General features: G+C 36.0%; 1 protein-coding gene across 1 annotated transcript in view; it reads right to left on the reverse strand.

The window, feature by feature from the left end:
* Window positions 1-19,419, reverse strand: part of piezo2a (piezo-type mechanosensitive ion channel component 2a) — a 144,509-nt gene that overhangs the window by 62,251 nt on the left and 62,839 nt on the right. The window contains exon 5 of the mRNA XM_065294788.2: window positions 8,609-8,768. Within this exon, the coding sequence (XP_065150860.2) occupies window positions 8,609-8,768 (160 nt within the window). The remainder of the gene's footprint in view (window positions 1-8,608; window positions 8,769-19,419) is intronic.

The following is a 19,419-nucleotide window of genomic DNA, read 5'->3' on the forward strand; positions in this document are numbered from 1 at the left end:
CACAAATTTCTATAAATAGTTTTTCATTTCTATGGCACGACTTCTTTTTTGGGTCATTTAATTTATTGTGTTCCCTTTTTTTTCCCCTATTTTTGAAACATTGTCGCTTGGGATTAGATTTGGGGTTTGTCTAAAAATGTGATTCTAAACCCAACCCCAAGCGACAATGGTAAGAAAATAGGAAAAAACAATGAGAAAATAATACATAAAATCAAAAGAAAAAGAAAGTAGCTGCCACGGACACGAAAAACTATTTATAGAAATTTATAGTGACGCCTAGTGGTGTGACTTTCCTAAAGGGACTTTGGGCCCTATTTTAATGATCTAAGCGCATTGTTTAAGTGCAAGGTCTAAACGGGCGTGTCTGATTCCACTTTTGCTAATTTAACGATGGAAAAAATGGTTTATGCGCCAAGCGTACGGCCTAAAAGGGTTGTCCCTAAACTCCTAATGAGTAATGGGTGTTTTTTGGGTGTAACATGCAATAAACCAATGAGAGTCTTATCTCTCATCCCCTTTAATAGGCCAGTTGCACCTGGCGCAATGCCTATTCCCTATTTAGAAAGCAGAGTTTTAAACTGGAAAAATAAGCGGAGGAAGAAGACCACCAGTTTAAGAATAATGAAGACCGTGAGGAGAGCCGTTTCAGCACTCGGACAGCGCCATGGGTTGTTTAAAAAGCATTTAATAAAAAATGTTTCTTATCTCACCATATTCACAGGTACAGAGTCATCATATACAATAAATCAGTGGGGTAGCATTTAAAAAACATTTAAAAATAGATAGTTTAAAGCAAAGCATTTATTTACTTACCAGGCTACAGGTGAAGCAGCTCTTTACGCCTTCTAACATCTCATAATCGTTCCTCATTTATGTCCAAGAGACTCAATAATAATCTTTTACATTCAATCCTTTAATCTTTCATATTTAAAAGTGTTTTTGTGCTGCTGCGCATCCATCTATGTGATAAGCAAGCAAACTCGCGTTGTCTTCCCGTTTATAGGCACATATTACAAACACGCTCATTAAATAACAAAAACACTATTGCGCCATTGACTTTAAGCTTTAGACTAGGTTTTAGTAGGCTCAACATATTATTTTAGTTGCCTCAAAATAGCAACGTGCCAACAATGCGCCTGAACACACCTCGTTTCATACCAGAACGCCCATAGGTGCAAAATTGGGTGCAAAAGCATTTGCTTTTAAAACAATGTGGCGCTAAACGTGAAAATTATCATTGCGCCGGGTTGAAACTAGCAAAAGACATTTGCGTTGCGCATTGCACTGCATTGTGCCGGGTGTATGATAGAGCCCTTTGTATCTGTTCTCTCCCCATTTCTATATCTTTGCCATTATATTTATTTTCCAGATACAGTACCTGCCATTGACCAGAACTACTGTCATTCATAATTACACGTATGACGTCATTCAACACTTCACCCAATCGATTCCATGCGAAGGTGTATTGAATTTCTTCTAATAAAAGTAAAGTGATGTATATGTATACAAGGTTCCATGTACTTAAGAATAAAGTTAAGTAAAACATGGAATAAAACAAAAGGTAAATCTAGTACCCCTGGGGAAGGTTAGCTAAAGTAACTCCTCTAAGGTACATAAAATATAATCAAATTCAAACCCATAACTCACCAAAACTCAATTCCAACTGTAAGAATAGATTTCTATTACAAAAGCAACATCCGTCAGGCTTAGACAAACATTTTTCTTGGGTGAGCGCCCGTGGTCTCGTGAATCGATGAGAGACGAGAGAAAAGCTCAATTTTGTTGAGCATTGTTTTGGATATTAAAATATACATAATTCATATTTTAGGTGGAGGACTGGCATAAGTGGTGATGCCACCTGATGATTTTCCTCACAGTATAAATAAACTATACTTCAGGCTTAAGTGGTTTGGGATTAACGTAACTGAACCTAATATACATTTGGCTCCACATGAGGAATTCAATCTGAAAGTTATTAGTCTTATTTCCGCAAACAGACATTCTGTGCTGGTTCGCATTGACATATTACAGGCTGGGCAAGAGATCAAGAGACGCTTGTTGATCGCAACACAGCTTCTCTTCTATTGCTAAGGTCAAATTTTCACCCGTCAAATGCTGTCCTGACTCTGTGCTGTGTTAAATATACCCAGATTGAAATAATATGAGGACTGCTGGACTGAATCAGTTGTTTATTTGCGAGAACCAATGACAGTGTTCGCCTCAAGTATATTTACCAGATTTCTATAATGAATAAGTGCTGTGTGCAGTTTCGTTTAAGAGGTCACGTTAAAAAGCAAAGTCACAGAAAAACACATTCTGGAAAAGCTTAAGCAAGGACAAAAACCAAGCAACCTCTTTCATTTCTCTAGCTGTGCAACCTGTACTGGTGTTTATTTGTGTTTTTTAAGAGATTTCTCATGCGTGTCTGGTAAATCAGAAACATTGATAAAAGACAAGAACCATCCCAGTCTGCATTCCTTTCATGGACGCCAAAGAAATGAGGCAATCGAAATGATTAAAGGAATAGTTCATCAAAATATGAACAATATGATCTGGTGACTTGTTATAAGCTTGTGTTGTGTCACAAATTGAAACCAATGAGATTTGACATCATTGACGTGCAACCATATGATCTCTATATTGATTACCTTAATGATGGATGAATGAGCTTTTTGGAACTTGATTCACTTATAAGAACATAACATGATGACATTTTAAGGTCATGGGTTTGATTCCCAAGGAACACACATTCTGATTTTTTATTTTTTTTTGCATGAATTCACTGTATAGTTTTGGATAATGATAATAACATCTGCCGAAATGCATGAATAAAAATAAAGGAGTCAATTTGATACATAAAAATAATTTTGCCATAACCTCAATGCTATCTAAAGTTTCAGTCAAAGAGAAACAATACTGGTCAACCACTATGAAAAAGTCTAGTATTTATTGTCTATTGCTTACTTTTAGTAATACATAATATTTCCTGAGAACTCAGCATGATCCTAAGCTGTCACTGGGGCAGTACCCTTTCAAAAAATACAGCTTTGCACCTAAAGCAGGGTGCCCAAATTTTTCCTACCAAGGGCCAAAAATCAAACCTGTAAATGCAGCTGTGTTATATTAAATTTAAAGTTGCCCTGATTCTCCTAATTTATAATTTTGTAATATAAAAAAATAAGCAAACATTACTGTTTATGCATAACTAATGCAGTTTTATTTTCAAAGGTAACTATTGTAAAAAAGATAATTTTGCCAATAATTTTTTTAATTGTGTGCCATTGCCTCTACCTTTCCATTATTAGCCTATAGTGCCCGAGACGCGAGAGCTGATGGATTTGCGAATGCACAAGAGAACCCAGTCTGAGCGCATACACTTCGGGAAAGATAACACAATTGCATGGAAGTAATTGAAGAGAAAGAGATGTAAATGAAAGGAATTTATGCATGAGAGGTTCACACATAATTTTAATGTAGGCTACTTTGGACATTGAATCGTCTCGGCAGTATTTACTGCTGTTTTTAATAAATATTTTAAATGGTTGTCAAGGGATATTGTGTTTATCTTTTCAGTTAATCTTCTACAACCCTGCTCAACTTTTAATATATTCATTCAAAGTTAATCTATTGATGCCTTAGCATGTTTTTCATGCACCTAAATATATGATATGATCTATACTGCTATACCTGGTGTATACCAGCTAATAAATGTTGTCTACGGCGGTCAGACTGCATTAAAAATTTTATCTGAATCTAATTTAGCTAAACCAAGTAAATTTGCTCGAATTAAAGTCATTTTACGATGCCAAAGTCAAGTTTAATCATTTAAATTTACCAGCAACAAAATTCTGGCCAGTGAAAATGCTGAGTGGCTAGTAACTTTGGATAACAACTAGCCACTAATTTAGCTAAACCAAGTAAATTTGCTCGAATTAAAGTCATTTTACGATGCCAAAGTCAAGTTTAATCATATAAAATTTACCAGTAACAAAATTCTGGCCAGTGAAAATGCTGAGTGGCTAGTAACTTTGGATAACAACTAGCCACTTTGGCTGGTGAGCAAAAAAGTTAATGTCAAGCCCTGGTGATGATGCTATACACCTATAAGTATGCATGTACATTAAAAAAAATATATTCACTTCAATAATCAGTCCTTCAAGAAAAAAGTGGAGTTTTTTTGTGATTATGTGGGCAAAAATCCTTGATCTTGCGGCACGTTTTCTTGAAATATGCGATGGAATATGCGGGATATTTATACAATTTTATGCAATGAAAAAACTGCGGGACTTTGCAAAAACTGTTTGCAGCTTTTGCAGCTTTTTTAATGATGTTCACGTCACATAATCACGTCACTTCATAAAGTTGCCATGCCAACACAGAACATGGCTGCGCTTGTGTGAAGTAAATGCAACATTTTTCAACTTTCTGCTCAGATATGTGGGATTTTTTTGCTACGATAATGCGAGGATTATGAAATCATGCAAGCCCTGCATATTTTGCGCACGGAAATCTGCAATTTATGCCGCGTATTTAAAAAAAATGTGGCCCCAGCCCAAATATGCACACTTTGGCTAATTATGCATTGAATCATGCGATCACATAATAACGTTTTTTGTTGTAATTTTAGAAAATGTTTAATTAGAAATGTGAACATCTGCGTCAATGACGTTTATCCTTTTTAACCTCATCTCACATGGCCTGACGGTCCAAAGTAAAGATCATTGCGGGCCAACTTCGGTTTGGGCACATCTGACCTCAAAGGTACAAATTGCTAGCATATCTGTTCCTAAATTTTAAAGGGTACTGCCCAGAGACATCTAGGGACCATTTCTGACCATTTTGGTCTGACTACAATCTAAACAACAGGAAGAAATGCATTTATTTATTTCTTTTTCTAAAACAATGCTCTTTCCTTTTCTCAGCTTTTGGAGTAAAAACACCAATAATAAAACTACTTGACTTGATATACACACCTTTTAACACTTACAGCATGCTCTTAATTATCTTTGTGTCACAAGCCATAAAGTTCAGAGCATGTGGGAGAGCATTCCAGCATTTTATCACCACTACACTGCCAGTAAACTTTAGTAGAACACCTCCCATCTGCCCATGTGTGCGTGTTTACGTATCAATACAGAACCACCACCTGGCCAGGGCAGTCGGTTCAGCAAACAACAAAACTTTAAATCGTGAAACAATCGGTCAGAGAAAGACAAATATAATCGCAAGAAAAACCGAGCGAGAGAAAGAAATCGAAAGGTTCGGGGGGTTGGTAATTTAAGCGCAGCCACCGAAAAAACAACACCGACAAATGTATTCCAGATGTGAACCTTCTGCACGCATACACACACAAACCACCCACCTTAAGTGTTGGAATGCAAATGCATTGTGAATGGCAGTAAGAAAAAATAGAGATTAGGAAATGTTGAGGTGCTTAAAGTGGCAAAAAAATAGAGCACAGATTGGATGCAAACTCCTGGTTATTCAGATTCAGTAGCTGATGTGATTTATTATGCAGAATTCAGTTATGGAGCATTACATAAAGACATATCATATGCAGACCACATTTGACAAGTGACTGTGTGTTCCCCATGACCTTTATGCAATGCTCTGCCACAGAAACACTGAGCAGCAAATTAGGGCTCTTGCAAGGGCATTGCTATGCAGTTGTTAGGATGTGCAGCATTTAAAATGCATTGATATGCATTACATTTTAATGCATTGCATTTACGAATTTGGAAGATGCTTTTATTCAAACTATAAATTTTATCAGTATGTGTGTTCTCCAGGATCAAACCCATGACCTTTACACTGCTATTGCAATGCCCTACCAGCTGAGCTAGAGGAGACATCTGTCTTCAAAAAGCCAAATAAATCTGCATGCACTATGTGGTATGTGAGTAGTCCCCTATATATCAGATCAACATCAAATACAAAGTTCACCTGGATAAACAAACCCTGATTGCAAAGTTAGTTGTGAGAAGCCGACTGAGGTGCTATTCATGCCAAGTTGAAGGAGAGAGCCGGACGTGGTCAGTGTTGTTAGAGGAGGTAAAGGTGACTGTGTGGTATAGGAGGTGAGGAGAAATGAATCAAAACAACATGTTTGTTTCTTTATGCCTTGGGGGATGCATACATGTGAGAAAGTGCTGACGTAATATTCAGACCAAATACCTTAATTCCTGTACCAGTTTTACGAATCAAAACAACACGTTTGTTTCTTTAATGCCTTGGGGGATCCATACGTGTGAGAAAGTGCTGACGTAATATTCAGACCAAATACCTTAATTTCCGTCCCAGTTTTACAAATTTTGCTTTTTTTTGGCAGTTTGTTGTTATGTAGTTTTTAAATGCCAATTTTAGCTATAGTTTCCTGGCAGGTATTTCTTTAAATATGATTATAAAACAAAATGGAAATAAACATAATGAAACAGTACAGTATAATACCAGCAGGTGTTTGATCGTGTTATGGATCATGTGCAATGTCTATAAAGCACACATTACACAATTAGTATATGTTGCAAAAGACAATAGCAGAAGACAGAAATGTTGTAATTCTAGGATTTATCAAAACTAAACTAAAGTTTTTTTACCCAGAACTTTAGAAAAGTTTAATGTTAAAGTTGATGCTTATTCAGTTTAATTTATTTTTATTTTACTTATTTAATTTCAATTATTAATAAATGGCTAGTTTAAGGTTTTTTATTTGAAAGTGAGAAATGCTCCTTTTGCTCTGTTTATGTTAGGCTGAATTTATGTTGGACTTGTTTTTGTGTTATTTATGCACTTCATTTTTCACATTGAAAATTTGTTTAATTGAGAAAATGCTTAAATAAAATGTTGGAATTAATGGCAGATGTTACATTTATTAATAATTATGTTTATAGAAATCATTAGACTATTCGACTAATCAACAAAAATAATCGATAGATTAATCGGGTGAAAAGAAATCAATAGTTGAAGCTATAATATATAATCTAAATTAATCGCATGCTTTAACTCACGATTAATTGCAAATTAATCGCATATTTTTAAATGTTTCAATTATTCCTATATATATATATATATATATATATATATATATATATATATATATATATATATAAATATATATATATAAAGGGCTGTCAATCGCTTAAATTATTTCATCTATATTAATCTCATTAGTTAACTCACGATTAATCGCAAATTAAACGCACATTTTTATCTGTTCTAAATTTACCTTAATTTAAATAATTTAACACTTTTCAAGTTTTTAATACTCTAATTAACATAGGTATGGACAAATATAGATGCTGTATGCAAATGTATTTTACACCAGCCTGTTAAAATTTTTCGACAGAACCATCACCCATTGTTTTGTATATTAATTTTCCTTTCAGAAAACCCTTTCTTTCTCCATTTTGCTGCTGCATCATTTGTGACCTATGCTGGCAAATTGAGTCAGAATGAGCAAATATTCAAAAATAAGTTATTTATATTTTGACATTTGATTAACAAAATGCATGATTTGTTGGAATCTGACAAAACATGACAGAACTACACCTGTTTGAAGTTGACAGAGTCAGCAGAAAAATCCAAAATTACCACAAAAATTACCACATCCATACGTTAAGATCACTGGTTAAACTAATAGATTAAATCAAGGGGTAATTTCCTTATTTGGTGAAATATCCCTTTAAGAGCAATCTGTAAAATATAACCTTTATATCTCTAATATTGACTGAGTAAAGTCATGTCAAAGATGGAAATCAATGTAAAATCAATGAATGAAATCAAACCTTGATGCTCCTAATCTAATAATTAGATGATGAGACTATTTGCCTTGATTTCACAGGCAGGGTCACAAGTTTTATATTGGGTCCTCCCTATTTGGTTAAGATTCTGAAAGACGGGTGTGGGTGAAAAAAAGGCTTTAAAAGACATTAACTGTTCTCTGCTCTCTATCCTTTTTGAATTCTACATCCCTGTGTGAAAGTAAATATGCATTTATCATACACGAGGTGATAAAACTCTGCCTTTAACCTCTTTCACCAGGGATTATTTCCAAGGCCCTAATGTTCATTGCATCATGTCCCAGATATAATAAGGGGAAAGCATGACAGTCTTGGTAAAAGCACTTGCACAAAGTGATCTCTGGCTTGTATTCATCCAGACAGAAACTGATTCATATTGTTATTCTCTTCAGAGTTTCACGATATATGGCCAACATGGTCATTTGAGTTCACCTGGATGTGAAAAGTCTCCTGCAGTGAGAGAGGAAGATGAACTGTAAGTCTCTGGCTCGGTGCTTGCGTGGAGAGCCGTTGATGTAAGGTTGTGTGAGAATAACAGAGCCAACACATAAGTCACATAAGTGACTTCAAAACCTAAAGACGATTCCTCAAAAACATACACAAAATCTAAATATTAACTCAACCATGTCTTAATTATTTTGCAATTACATTTACTTATCTTAGAGCTACAGCTCAAGATGATGTATTCCTAACTGTCTTTATAGCTATTTGCAGTAATATAGTTTGTGCACTATAAAGATATTTTGGTAAGAATGCAAAAAAAAAAGAAAAGTCATACTTGCTGTCACTGAAGAAAACAACAAACTTCTCACCTGGTTGTCCACCTCAAAGTCACTGTTGTGCTGTGACACGTCCTTCACCTGCGGCTTCTCCAGACTGCGGCACAAAAGCCACGTGACCAGACCCAGCACGAACATGCCGATGTCTGGAATAAACACGCGGATCCCGTTGCCAGCATCTGCACCTCGCACACTACAGAAAAAACATACAATTATTGATCCATATGTCCAATGTATATGAGTTCCCGTAGCTCAACTGGTAAAGTATTGCATTAGCAAAGCAAAGGGCTTGGGTTTGATCTCAAGAAACAGACATACATTGAAAGAATTATTCATTTATTTACTAATTTTTTTTAAGGTAAGTTATTGCAGTCAATTTATTTAAGCTACATTAAAAAAATGTGAAATACAAAACAAAACAAAAAACGTTTGTTTAAATGTAGCTTAAATAAATTGATTGCGACCACTTACCTTAAAAAAATTTAGTAAATTTAATGAATAATTTTTTTCAGTGTAGTGACTCATTCGCCACCAGCCTTTTTTGGAAATCTGGCCCGCCAGCATTTATTTTTTATTTTCACAAAAGTTTCACAAAATGCATTCCAGAAATGTTTTTCTTCTAAAATATATAAACATACAAATATATCAAATGAAAGAACAGACTCTCTGCTTTCAAACAAACAATAAACAAACAAACAAACAAAATATAAATATTATATAAATATAAAATATAAACTCTTAAATATGGGTATTTTTCTTTAAAAATATTTTTATAATAATAACATAATGCATTTTGTTAGAGAACAGATTTAGAATGATTATCAAAAAACTAGTTAAAAAGTTTAAAATTAATAAAAAATATTGCAGATTAACATAAAACCTCATCAGGAACACGTTTTTTTATGCAAAAGTTTTTTCTTTTAATTGACGAGATAATTCGTCAATGGCGGGGAAAGAGTTAAATGACCTGTAAACCATTTTGAATGGTGACGGCAAAATATGTAAAGGAGCAGTTTGCAATTTTTGTGTCAAATGTTATCGTATATAAATGTTTCAAGTTTCCAAAACGCTTTTAAAAGAGACAAAAATATCTTTGCTGTGATTCTCAGTGTCCCCAATAAATGTGCTAAAGCGTCTGGAACTCATTTTCCCAATCTAGCGAGCCGAAGCCCTCTGCAGTTGGCTGAACTGAGTCCCGACATAAGAATGAATTTTAACAAAACTAAACGTTCCTCTGCTCCGGATAATTAACTTCAAAGAGGCGAAAAAAAGCAACTTGCTTCATACTTAACCATTTTTAGCAATAAAGATGCAAGTTTTCAGATCTTTAAAGGTTTACACAGCAGAGGTTAAGTTACTTTTGTGCAAGATTGAAATCTCAGCTCTTTTTTAAGACTCGTGTGGGGGAGATGAAGAGATGATTCAGCTGTATCCAATCCAACTCAAAAAGGATGAAAGTTGTAACAATAGACAGAGTTCATCTCCGAACACAGAGAGTAAAAGAGAACATCACCAGATTAATCATTAAAAGCATTAAAATAATCATAAAAGGCAAACTGCTTGCAAACTACATGTACAGGGTTTAGGTGAAGGCCCTTAAAAGTAAGATAGATTACTTGTCGGCCATCTTTATATTTTTTATGTCGGCAATAGGCATAAAATACAGACCCTAACTTAAATCCTAAGGAGTGGTTTCTAATCCAGGATTTATTTTAGGACATTTAAGACGTTTTTTAGGACATTTTAAGACATTTTTACAAACAAACCTTACACAAAACAATACTGGTGTGCATCTTGAGACAAAACATTGGCACTGAAAAATTATATATCGTCGTTGCCCGATGAAACTCACGTATGTCCAAAACAGTTACTTGTCAGGAAGTGGAAAAAACACTGTATTTCAAAAGCAGTTGAATGTAGCGTTGTCATACTTGGTACGGTATCTTTACATGTAACCATATTCTTGCCAGTGTAATGACATAATCCACATTTGACCAAAATTGAGTTTAAATGGACATACGTGCATTTTTTACAGTAACGGTGGTCGATACGCGTTCTTCCGATCATTAGTTAGAATGGCCAAGTTGAGTTTCATATTGACAGATGAATACGTTCAGTTTATTAAATAGCCTACGTCTTAGTTTATTAAATACACTTAGTTTGTTTTATATTAATTATAAATGTATTAAATGTCTCTTGCAAACTATGAAGGGACAATAAATCAATACACTGACATGGTAAAGCTGGACAGATACTTTGCACAGTCCTACCGTAATTTTGTCACTAAACGTACGTCAGGGGGGAAACGTTTACCTCGATGAAGGAAAGTCATTAGTCCCTTTCACACATACAGTCTTTACTGGTAATTTACTGGTAAATTACAGTTAACATGTCATGTGTGAACAGAACCTTTCTGGTAAATCAGTGCTCCCAATTTACCAGTAAGACAGGTTGTAAGATTACCAGTAATTTACCGGTAAGCGCTATGTGTGAACGAAAAATATAGGATTACCGGCATTAAGAACGAACGACGTCAGACCGCGCTGACAGCTTCGGGCCAATCATAATGTTTTAAAACAGATGACGCGTTTACCCCCAGACTGTTTACGGACGTTTCCACACACACACTGCTTGAAAGTCGAGCACACCTGAAGTTTACGTCCACATTTCTTCACCAAAGATGTTTAAAACATCTTACCACCTACTTGCCGAATTGCCAACGTCCTTAGCACGCCCTATGTGAAGCCTAATGTGCAAAAAGTACTGTTGTTTAAAACGCCATCGGTTTGACGTCGCCTCATGCAATGTTGTTTGGTCATGAGCAACTTCGCGACTGTCAGAGTTTACCACAGACGTGAAAACAACAAAATACGGACCGTGGATATGAACGACGTCGATTGTTTACAAATACAACACTGAGCTCGCCGCGCGCCACAGGTACTTCCGCTTTCTCAACGAATTTACCGGTAATTTGATTCTGATGTGTGAATGATGTCTTACTGGTAAAAAGACAGAATGTCACTGCGTGTGTGAACAGCACAATTTTGTATTTACTGATAAATTCATTCTGGTAAATTCATGGTAATTTATCAGTATTACTGTGTGAAAGAGGCTAGTGTCTCACCAGGCTATATTTATTCGGCTATCCAGTGCTGAGCTTCAATGAAACTTCACGAGACCGGCGAGATGCTTCCACCGGGCGGGAGATACGCGGCGTGATTGACAGCTTTGACACCAAATGGATGTACGTTAAAATCAGATGGCATTATTTCACAACTTTTCATTGGCCATTTAGATATGTGAAGCATCCTGTATACGGAAATGATCCTGGACATTCAATCCCTCGAAAAATCTCAAAATCTGCAAAATGGACATATGTGGTTTTCATCGGACAGCGTTGATATATTATATCATACAAAATTAGTCAGTACAAGATGTTGTTAAATTCAAGGAGCTCAAACATCCATTTAAGTTTAGGACTAGGATAAGAATACACATATATTAACTCATTCCCCGCCAGCCATTTTTAAAAGGTTGCCCGCCAGCATGTTTTGTGATTTTCACAAAAGTATCATAAAATGCCTTTCAAGGAAAATTTTCTTCTAAAAATATATAAACATTCAAATATTTCAAATGAAAGAACTTTAAAACAAACAATAAACAAGCAAACAAACAAAATGGGGATTTTTTTTCATCCTATATATATTTTTACTCTGCTTATAAACTTTTAAATATGGGTATTTTCTTTAAAAATCTGAAAATTTCCTTTATTGCATAATTTGTGAAGGAATTTTGTTAGAGATTAGATTCAGAATGATTATTAAAACATACACAGAGTTTAAAATAAATAAATAACGTTTTTGCTGCAGTTTTTTCATAAATTGGGCGAGTGCTGAAATTATTGCGGTATTACAGATTAACATAAAAATGTTTTTTTATGCAATTTTTTTATCTTAATTGACGAGATAACTCGTCAATGGCAGGGAAAGAGTTAATGTTACTGTAGATGGTCAAAGTCTCAGCATAAAAAATATATTTTTGAAAGCTTGTTGATAACATTCATTGATGACCTAAAGGTCCATTCGATAACTTCAAAGATAACTACGCTAATAAAAAGCTAATATAGTGATAGTTATTTTAGCATCCACTCCATCAGATAATCATGTTATGGTTTTTTTTCTAACCTTTTTTCTAAGTTTTTTTTATTCATTATCTGGACAAAATGATCTTTGAAATGATCCCAACAATATTGTTTTTCTTTATAGTTACATGTGACTTGAAAATGAAAGAGAAATAAAACTTTTTTCTCATTATTAATCATTGTTGTGTGGTGTGGTCTCTTAAAGCAAACAGACATTTGAAACATTATCCTGATTTATGGTAATTGTTATCATCCTTAGTGTGAAAGGGCCTTAACATCGTAAACAAATGCTTTGGGTTTATAGCAAGATTGGTGCATTAAAAGCAGTGTTTCTGACTAGCTTCATCGCATTTGCTTTTGAAGTGTGCACTGTTTACTTCATAAAACCTAATACACGCAGACGTTATGTTTAACACGCTAAAAAACTGCTCTTGGTAATGACATCCCGCGGTATCTAAACAGTTTACAGTATTTGTTAGAGAGGCCTTTCATCTCAGCACGCTCATAAAGCAAGAAACGTAAGCACACACAACTAACGAAAATGTGAGGGCCCACAGATGGCACTGATTTGGGTAAAAGCGTTGAATTATTGGAACCACTGAACGTCACAGTTGAAGATAACCCTCTGCTTTCAGTGCTGTATACTGAATCGGCAATTAAGCAATGAAGTTAAATCCAACAACACAGAGTTGTTGATATTCAGGGATTAGTGGTGAGGATAAAAATATGCTTTACTTCAGATAGAGTTATGTTTTAATGACCTGCAATGAACACAGTAGAGGAATGTGGGTTGACCCTGGCTGGCGTTACACCAGGTCTCTCAGCAGGAGTCAGCAAGCAGGCCGGCGGATCCATGAGACCGGAACGAAGCCAAATGGTAGACGTTGCCTTTGCCTTCCCAGGGCGAGAGGCAAGACTCCAATTCATAAATACCAGTGAAATGAAGCAAAGATCAGCTGCTTCCAGCGCAGCCAAAACGAAACTGTCCAAACAAACTGAGCCGAAAGAGCTTTCAGAAAACAAACTATAGTCAGCTATTCCCAAATGTACAGCAAATTCCTGCTGACACAAAACTACTTTTTGATTCATTAGATGTGGCAAATGGTATATTAACCCTTACTTGTAATAACATAATATTTAGGGTTCAATTTTTTTCTCAAGGGATGATAATTTACAAAAAACGCACAAAGGTAGCATACATTAAGTTTTGTATTTAATAGATTAAAATCTCACTGAATTTAGCTTTCAAAAAACTTTTTCTCCCACATGAAAATCACTTTCTTGCTAAGTAGTTTTATTTTATAGCAAAATATTGAACACCTATAGAAGATTTTCATGTTTTAAGCATAAATTTATGCTCAGCTTAAGAGCCTATATTATTCAAACAAGAAAAGAAAACACTGTTGCCCTAAATTAAATTAAATGAGTTGACATCACTTATAAAAAAGTTAAAATTGTTAAAAAAAGTACACTGTAAAAAATACTTTGCTGCCTTAATTTTTTTTGTTAAATCAACTCAGATTTACAAGTCATGTCAACAGAGATGAGTTGTCACAACTTACAAAATATAGTTGAGAAAAGTCAATTTAATTGTATTAGTTATAACAACTCACATGTAGTTATAACAACTCATCTCTAGTCAAGATAAATAATAGTAATTTGAAATGACTTGTAAATCTGAGTTGATTCAACAAAAAATTTAAGGCAGCAAAGTATTTTTTACAGTGTAACATACCATATTGCATATGTTGATAGGATGTCATTTTTACTGTTTGAAAGATTATTGTTAATTATATTCAGAGTTTGACCAGCTTTAATCTGTTTCAGGGTCAGGGTCTCCGTCACAGTTCACAGAAGGCCGGAAATAATTATTACATTATTAAAATACCGGAAACAGACAGGAAATGTAAGCGTCATGACAGGTCTTCACACCGAGAGACATTCTATGTATTGTGCTGAATTCTTAACTAAACGCATTTCAAAGGTCCAGCAGGCCATCTGGTTTTTGAGTAATTCAATCTCATCTCTCAATAAGATTGGTAATGGGAAATGTCTGTCATTATCTTGCAAAAAACCTTTCGTCGGGTTTAAATGTGCCATCTGTCCATGTAGGCCGAACAGGGCATGTGTGAAGCATTACATCACACATTACTGTTACAATAGTTGCGTCAATAGTGTTTATTAAATGGATTTTCGCTTGCTTTGTTGTGAATATTTTGTGGATTGTATGAGACAATCATAAAAAGCAGCAGACCGGGACTCAAAAACAGACCATGACTATCACTTCACATACTGCATTAGTTATTATGCATATTGTCTACCGTAATACAAACTTGCCTGCTGTATCTGGTTTATTGTAATAAAATATTGATTTAAAACAATGCATACAGCAGCATTACTTTGAGCGTGATGCTGCTTAATTTTCAAACTGAATCAACAAACACAAACAGTGTCTCATTGCCATCATGACGGGCTGCAGATGCCTGTCACAAACCTAGCCATAAGGCTTTATCCTCAGTTACCACTGTTATGCAAACAAGAATCTTCAGCCATCCAGAGACAACAGTCATTCCAGTTTCAAGATCTCAAATACACTGAAGCGAGCTAAAATCTAACACATTCCTTAGATGTGTGGAGAACAGAAAATATTGTGCTTTGTCATTTGTAATACTTGTGGTCTTACAAAACACTGTGTCTAAAATTTCAAAAGAATTGTTCAATAGTTGGAGACATCAACTTACGCATGGTTTACTCTACTAGTTTCTATTATATCAATTATATTTTTGGAATTTAATAAAACTAATTTAATAGTACAAGCCTGCATCCACTGATCTATGTGGATTAACACAGTAAACTACAGCCCTGAGTCCACCAAAGCGTTTTAAATCATAGAGTGTATAAAAATATGGACCTAGTGTCCGTGACATCACACATGGGTATGTGAAGAGCTTTTTTGAAGCCAACAGTTGGCGAAGCGTGTCACTCGCGGATAACCGAAAATGGATGAAGAGGCAGACGTGGGTGAAGGTGAGATGGTTAGTTGCTGAAACAACACCCCGCCTAGGTCGACGGTAGTGACGGCAGTGGAAGTTCACCCGTCACTCAAGCGGCCACACCCTTAATTATGCAGAATTTTAAGGCTTAATATAATAGATGAATTACAAAAAAATTCACCCCCCTCACAGTTGTCATGAAGGCCAAAATTATCTATATAGACCAAAATATGTAAACATATTTATTATTATATCATATTCTGCTGTGCTGTAAAGTCAGCCATTCTGGGCGTCACAATGGCAAGTGGGTAGCACTGTTGCCTCACAGCAAGAAAGTCCCCGGTTCGAGCCCCAGCTAGGTCAGGTGGTCTTTTTGTGTGGAGTTTGCCTGTTCTCCCTGTGTCAGCGTGGGTTTACTCCGGGTTCCCCCGGTTTCCTCCCACAGGCCAAAAACATGCAAATTGAATTGGAGATGCCAAATTGTCCCTCCCCCAACCTGTGTCTGGATAATCTTGTCTTAATAAACTTCTATGAATTACACGTGTATGAATTAACCAGTTATTGCCATGACTATAGCCATAGATGGTGTAATGGTGTGAAGAATAAAAAAGAAAGAAAGCATTTTAACATGGGTGTCTGGGATTGACTCCCTTTTGGAGCATGTCCCTAGCAGCCCGTTGATGAATAGCAGTTTAAGTCACTTCCGTGTTGGCTTCATCAGAGAGATCGAAAGGTTACCCCTTGAACGCAACTGAAAACGACAGATGCTCTATGAAAAATGCTGACTGTGGGCACTTGGCAGTGTTTTTCCTTATGTTTTTTTATCAGTCATTGTACAATGCTCAGGCTGTTTGGTGTGGTATTTGTCCCACCCCTCATCCACTGTGATTGGACGGCTGAGTCAAAAGTGACAATGACGAGCTTACTGTACGTTCACACTGCCGCCGACTTGAGGTTCCAAGTAAGGTCAAGGACGCTTGTCAAAAAGTATAGAGAAGCTTGTTGACGCTTTGGCCACTGTGAAGTCTGTTTTCTCCGAACTAATGTTTTGGTAGGAACGGAAGTTTACATCGTGTTTCTCCAGAATCAGCCAGCGAAGAACATCTAGGCTATATTCCAATTGGTTGCTGGTGTTTTGCCGCTGCTTGCCGCTGAACCGGGTCATAGCTCATTACCATAAAGTTGAACTTCAACTTTCTGACTGACGCTCTGGTCGCTCAAAATCCCCAAAATGCGATGCCGATGGATTCCTTGCAGCTGATGAATGACTTCCGGTAACTTTGGAAGCTCAAGTCGGCAGCGGTGTGAATGAACAGTTACTGTGGGTTTACACCAGCCGCGTTTGAGGCGTCTTGTCGCTTGAACATTTAGAGTTTACTTGCTTCATTCACGCGTGATGGGAAGGGCTCCTGCGACTCGCTTCCTGTAATCACGTCACTACTAGAAAAAGCTCCTGATTGGTTAACATGACACGTTTTCCGGCAAAGTTCAAATTTTTTAACTCTTTCCCCACCCTTCCGCAACTTTTTAAACCCGGAAGTAAAGCTGCTGCATGTCCGTGTCTGTTTTAAAGATCGCTCTGAATGGGATCTCTATGAAAAGTCTGTCACAAAAATGGAATTATCTCTACTTTTTGCTCAAAATATGGTGTTTTTGCAAAAACCTACCCATATTCAAAAGCTGATTGCAAAAGAACCACTAAAGTTTTTTTTTTTGTTTGAAAGCAGAGGGTCTGTTCTTTCATTTGGTATATTGTATGTTTATATATTTAAAGAAGAACATTTTCTGGAAGGCATTAAACTTTGGTGAAAATCATGAAAAACGCTGGCGCTGGCTGGCAACTTTTTTTAAAAACGCTGGCGGTGAAAGAGTTAACTTGCGCGTTTCCCACGGCAACGCTAAATTCGCATCATTCACTAGACGAACTAGACGCGCAAATGAGGCGGAATCGTCTCAAATAAACACCTTATTTGTGCGTTAATGCGTCTTCACATTGACTTGACATTGAAATCACTCGCGCTTGATGCCTCTACCGCAGCTGGTGTGAATACAGCATTAGTGTTTCACTCAAAGTTGACAATTTTTTAACAGCTGGTGATCAGCACTGTGATCAGCGGTCAGTGTTTTTTTTTTTTTTTTTTGCAAATAAATTACTTTTGAGAAATGACTGAAGAATGAATATCAGCCTTTGTTTGAATAATTTTTGACTGTATTCTTTTATTCTTCACAAAATATGTCAAATCAAAATCTAATAATCCTCAGGAAAAAAATCTACTGCATGACACCTCAGAAGCATTAAAGAGATGTCAGCTTGGTAAAATGTTGATCTGTAAAACATGGAAGTGACTGTTCAGCACCATTTCCTCCAAACAATGTAAGCCGGCTGGCTGTTAGGCGGGGTCTTTTCATTTTATTGTTTGTTGAGTGAATCAGCGAGAACAGAAAATCGGCAACTGCAGCCGACCACTGAGGACAGAAGGATGTTGAGATGAAACACTTCATCCCCCACTTTTCTGAGTCATGCTAATTTGTTCTTACAAATGACTTGCTGTTGAAAAATAAGGTTAAAGTAAGTTTAGCCAACATAACTGATAATGTGGCCTTCCTCCTTTAACAACCCGGTTGCCAAAGCACTCGCTAACCTCTGGTGAAACACAGATGTGGCAGGTATGGATTTCATGATAAACATCTAGGCCTCGGCCTTTTAATTCCTAATGAAGATGCCTGAAACTTCCCAGACAGTAATTACACCCTAATTATTTGTACTGAAAATAAGATTGAACCCAAAGGAGAGCAGTGCATGCTGGGAAGGCAGCATCCAAAGATGGTTTTAGTCATCTTCTGTCCAACAGCAACACACGGTACAGTGGTGCAATTCAGGGTTCGCATAGCAGCGCTTATAAGGAAGTGCCTGTTGCAATCTCCCTTGTGTTTTAATGGTCTGGATTAATCACAGATTCAAGAAAAACACCTATGATTTATGCTGCACGAGTCCAATTTATAAAGCATACACAAAGGGTTATTTTGACACGTTTGTGTATTTTACAGGTCATAGGCTCAGTTAGTGAAAAACTACTCAGGAAAGTAATGCGGGAAGTACGATCTGATACGCTATATCAGCGTATGTCAAACAATTTGAATAATGCCTGAAATTATTGATAAAAAAGGAAGCAGACATGGCTAAATTGGGAATATATACAGTAAACCTTTGTTTATAGCTTCTGTTATGCCATAATTTGTGAGTGTTTCTTAGAAATCACATAGGATAGACTAAACAAAACCTTGTTTGTGAAATCTGCTATCTGCTTGCAAAAATCTGAATGTAAAATTGAAGGAAACTGATACCGTACAGACCTTAGTGCACGATATTATTGTTAATTTGATAAAGATTACAAACGAACCGCTACAACCTAAACAATCCTTTTCAGCCTGATATCACAGGAATTCGTAAGTATTTTACAAGGCGGCTTATTCATATTAATTTTATGATTTTTTAATTATGTCTATCAGAAAAAAGCAACAACGAAGCCTCACCCCTAAACCCAAAAAATAAATCAAAACTTCCTAAAAAGTACAAATGAGATTATACATATAAATAATAAGCGAAATCTGATTCCTCGTGTGCATTATTACAATTTTGTATCAAACCCAAATGTAAACTTTTCTATTTAAGTTACTGTAAATAAAACTAGATTGTTGCATCATCCGAA

The sequence above is a fragment of the Paramisgurnus dabryanus genome, chromosome 22 (assembly GCF_030506205.2).
Source record: "Paramisgurnus dabryanus chromosome 22, PD_genome_1.1, whole genome shotgun sequence".
Classification (NCBI taxonomy): domain Eukaryota; kingdom Metazoa; phylum Chordata; class Actinopteri; order Cypriniformes; family Cobitidae; genus Paramisgurnus; species Paramisgurnus dabryanus.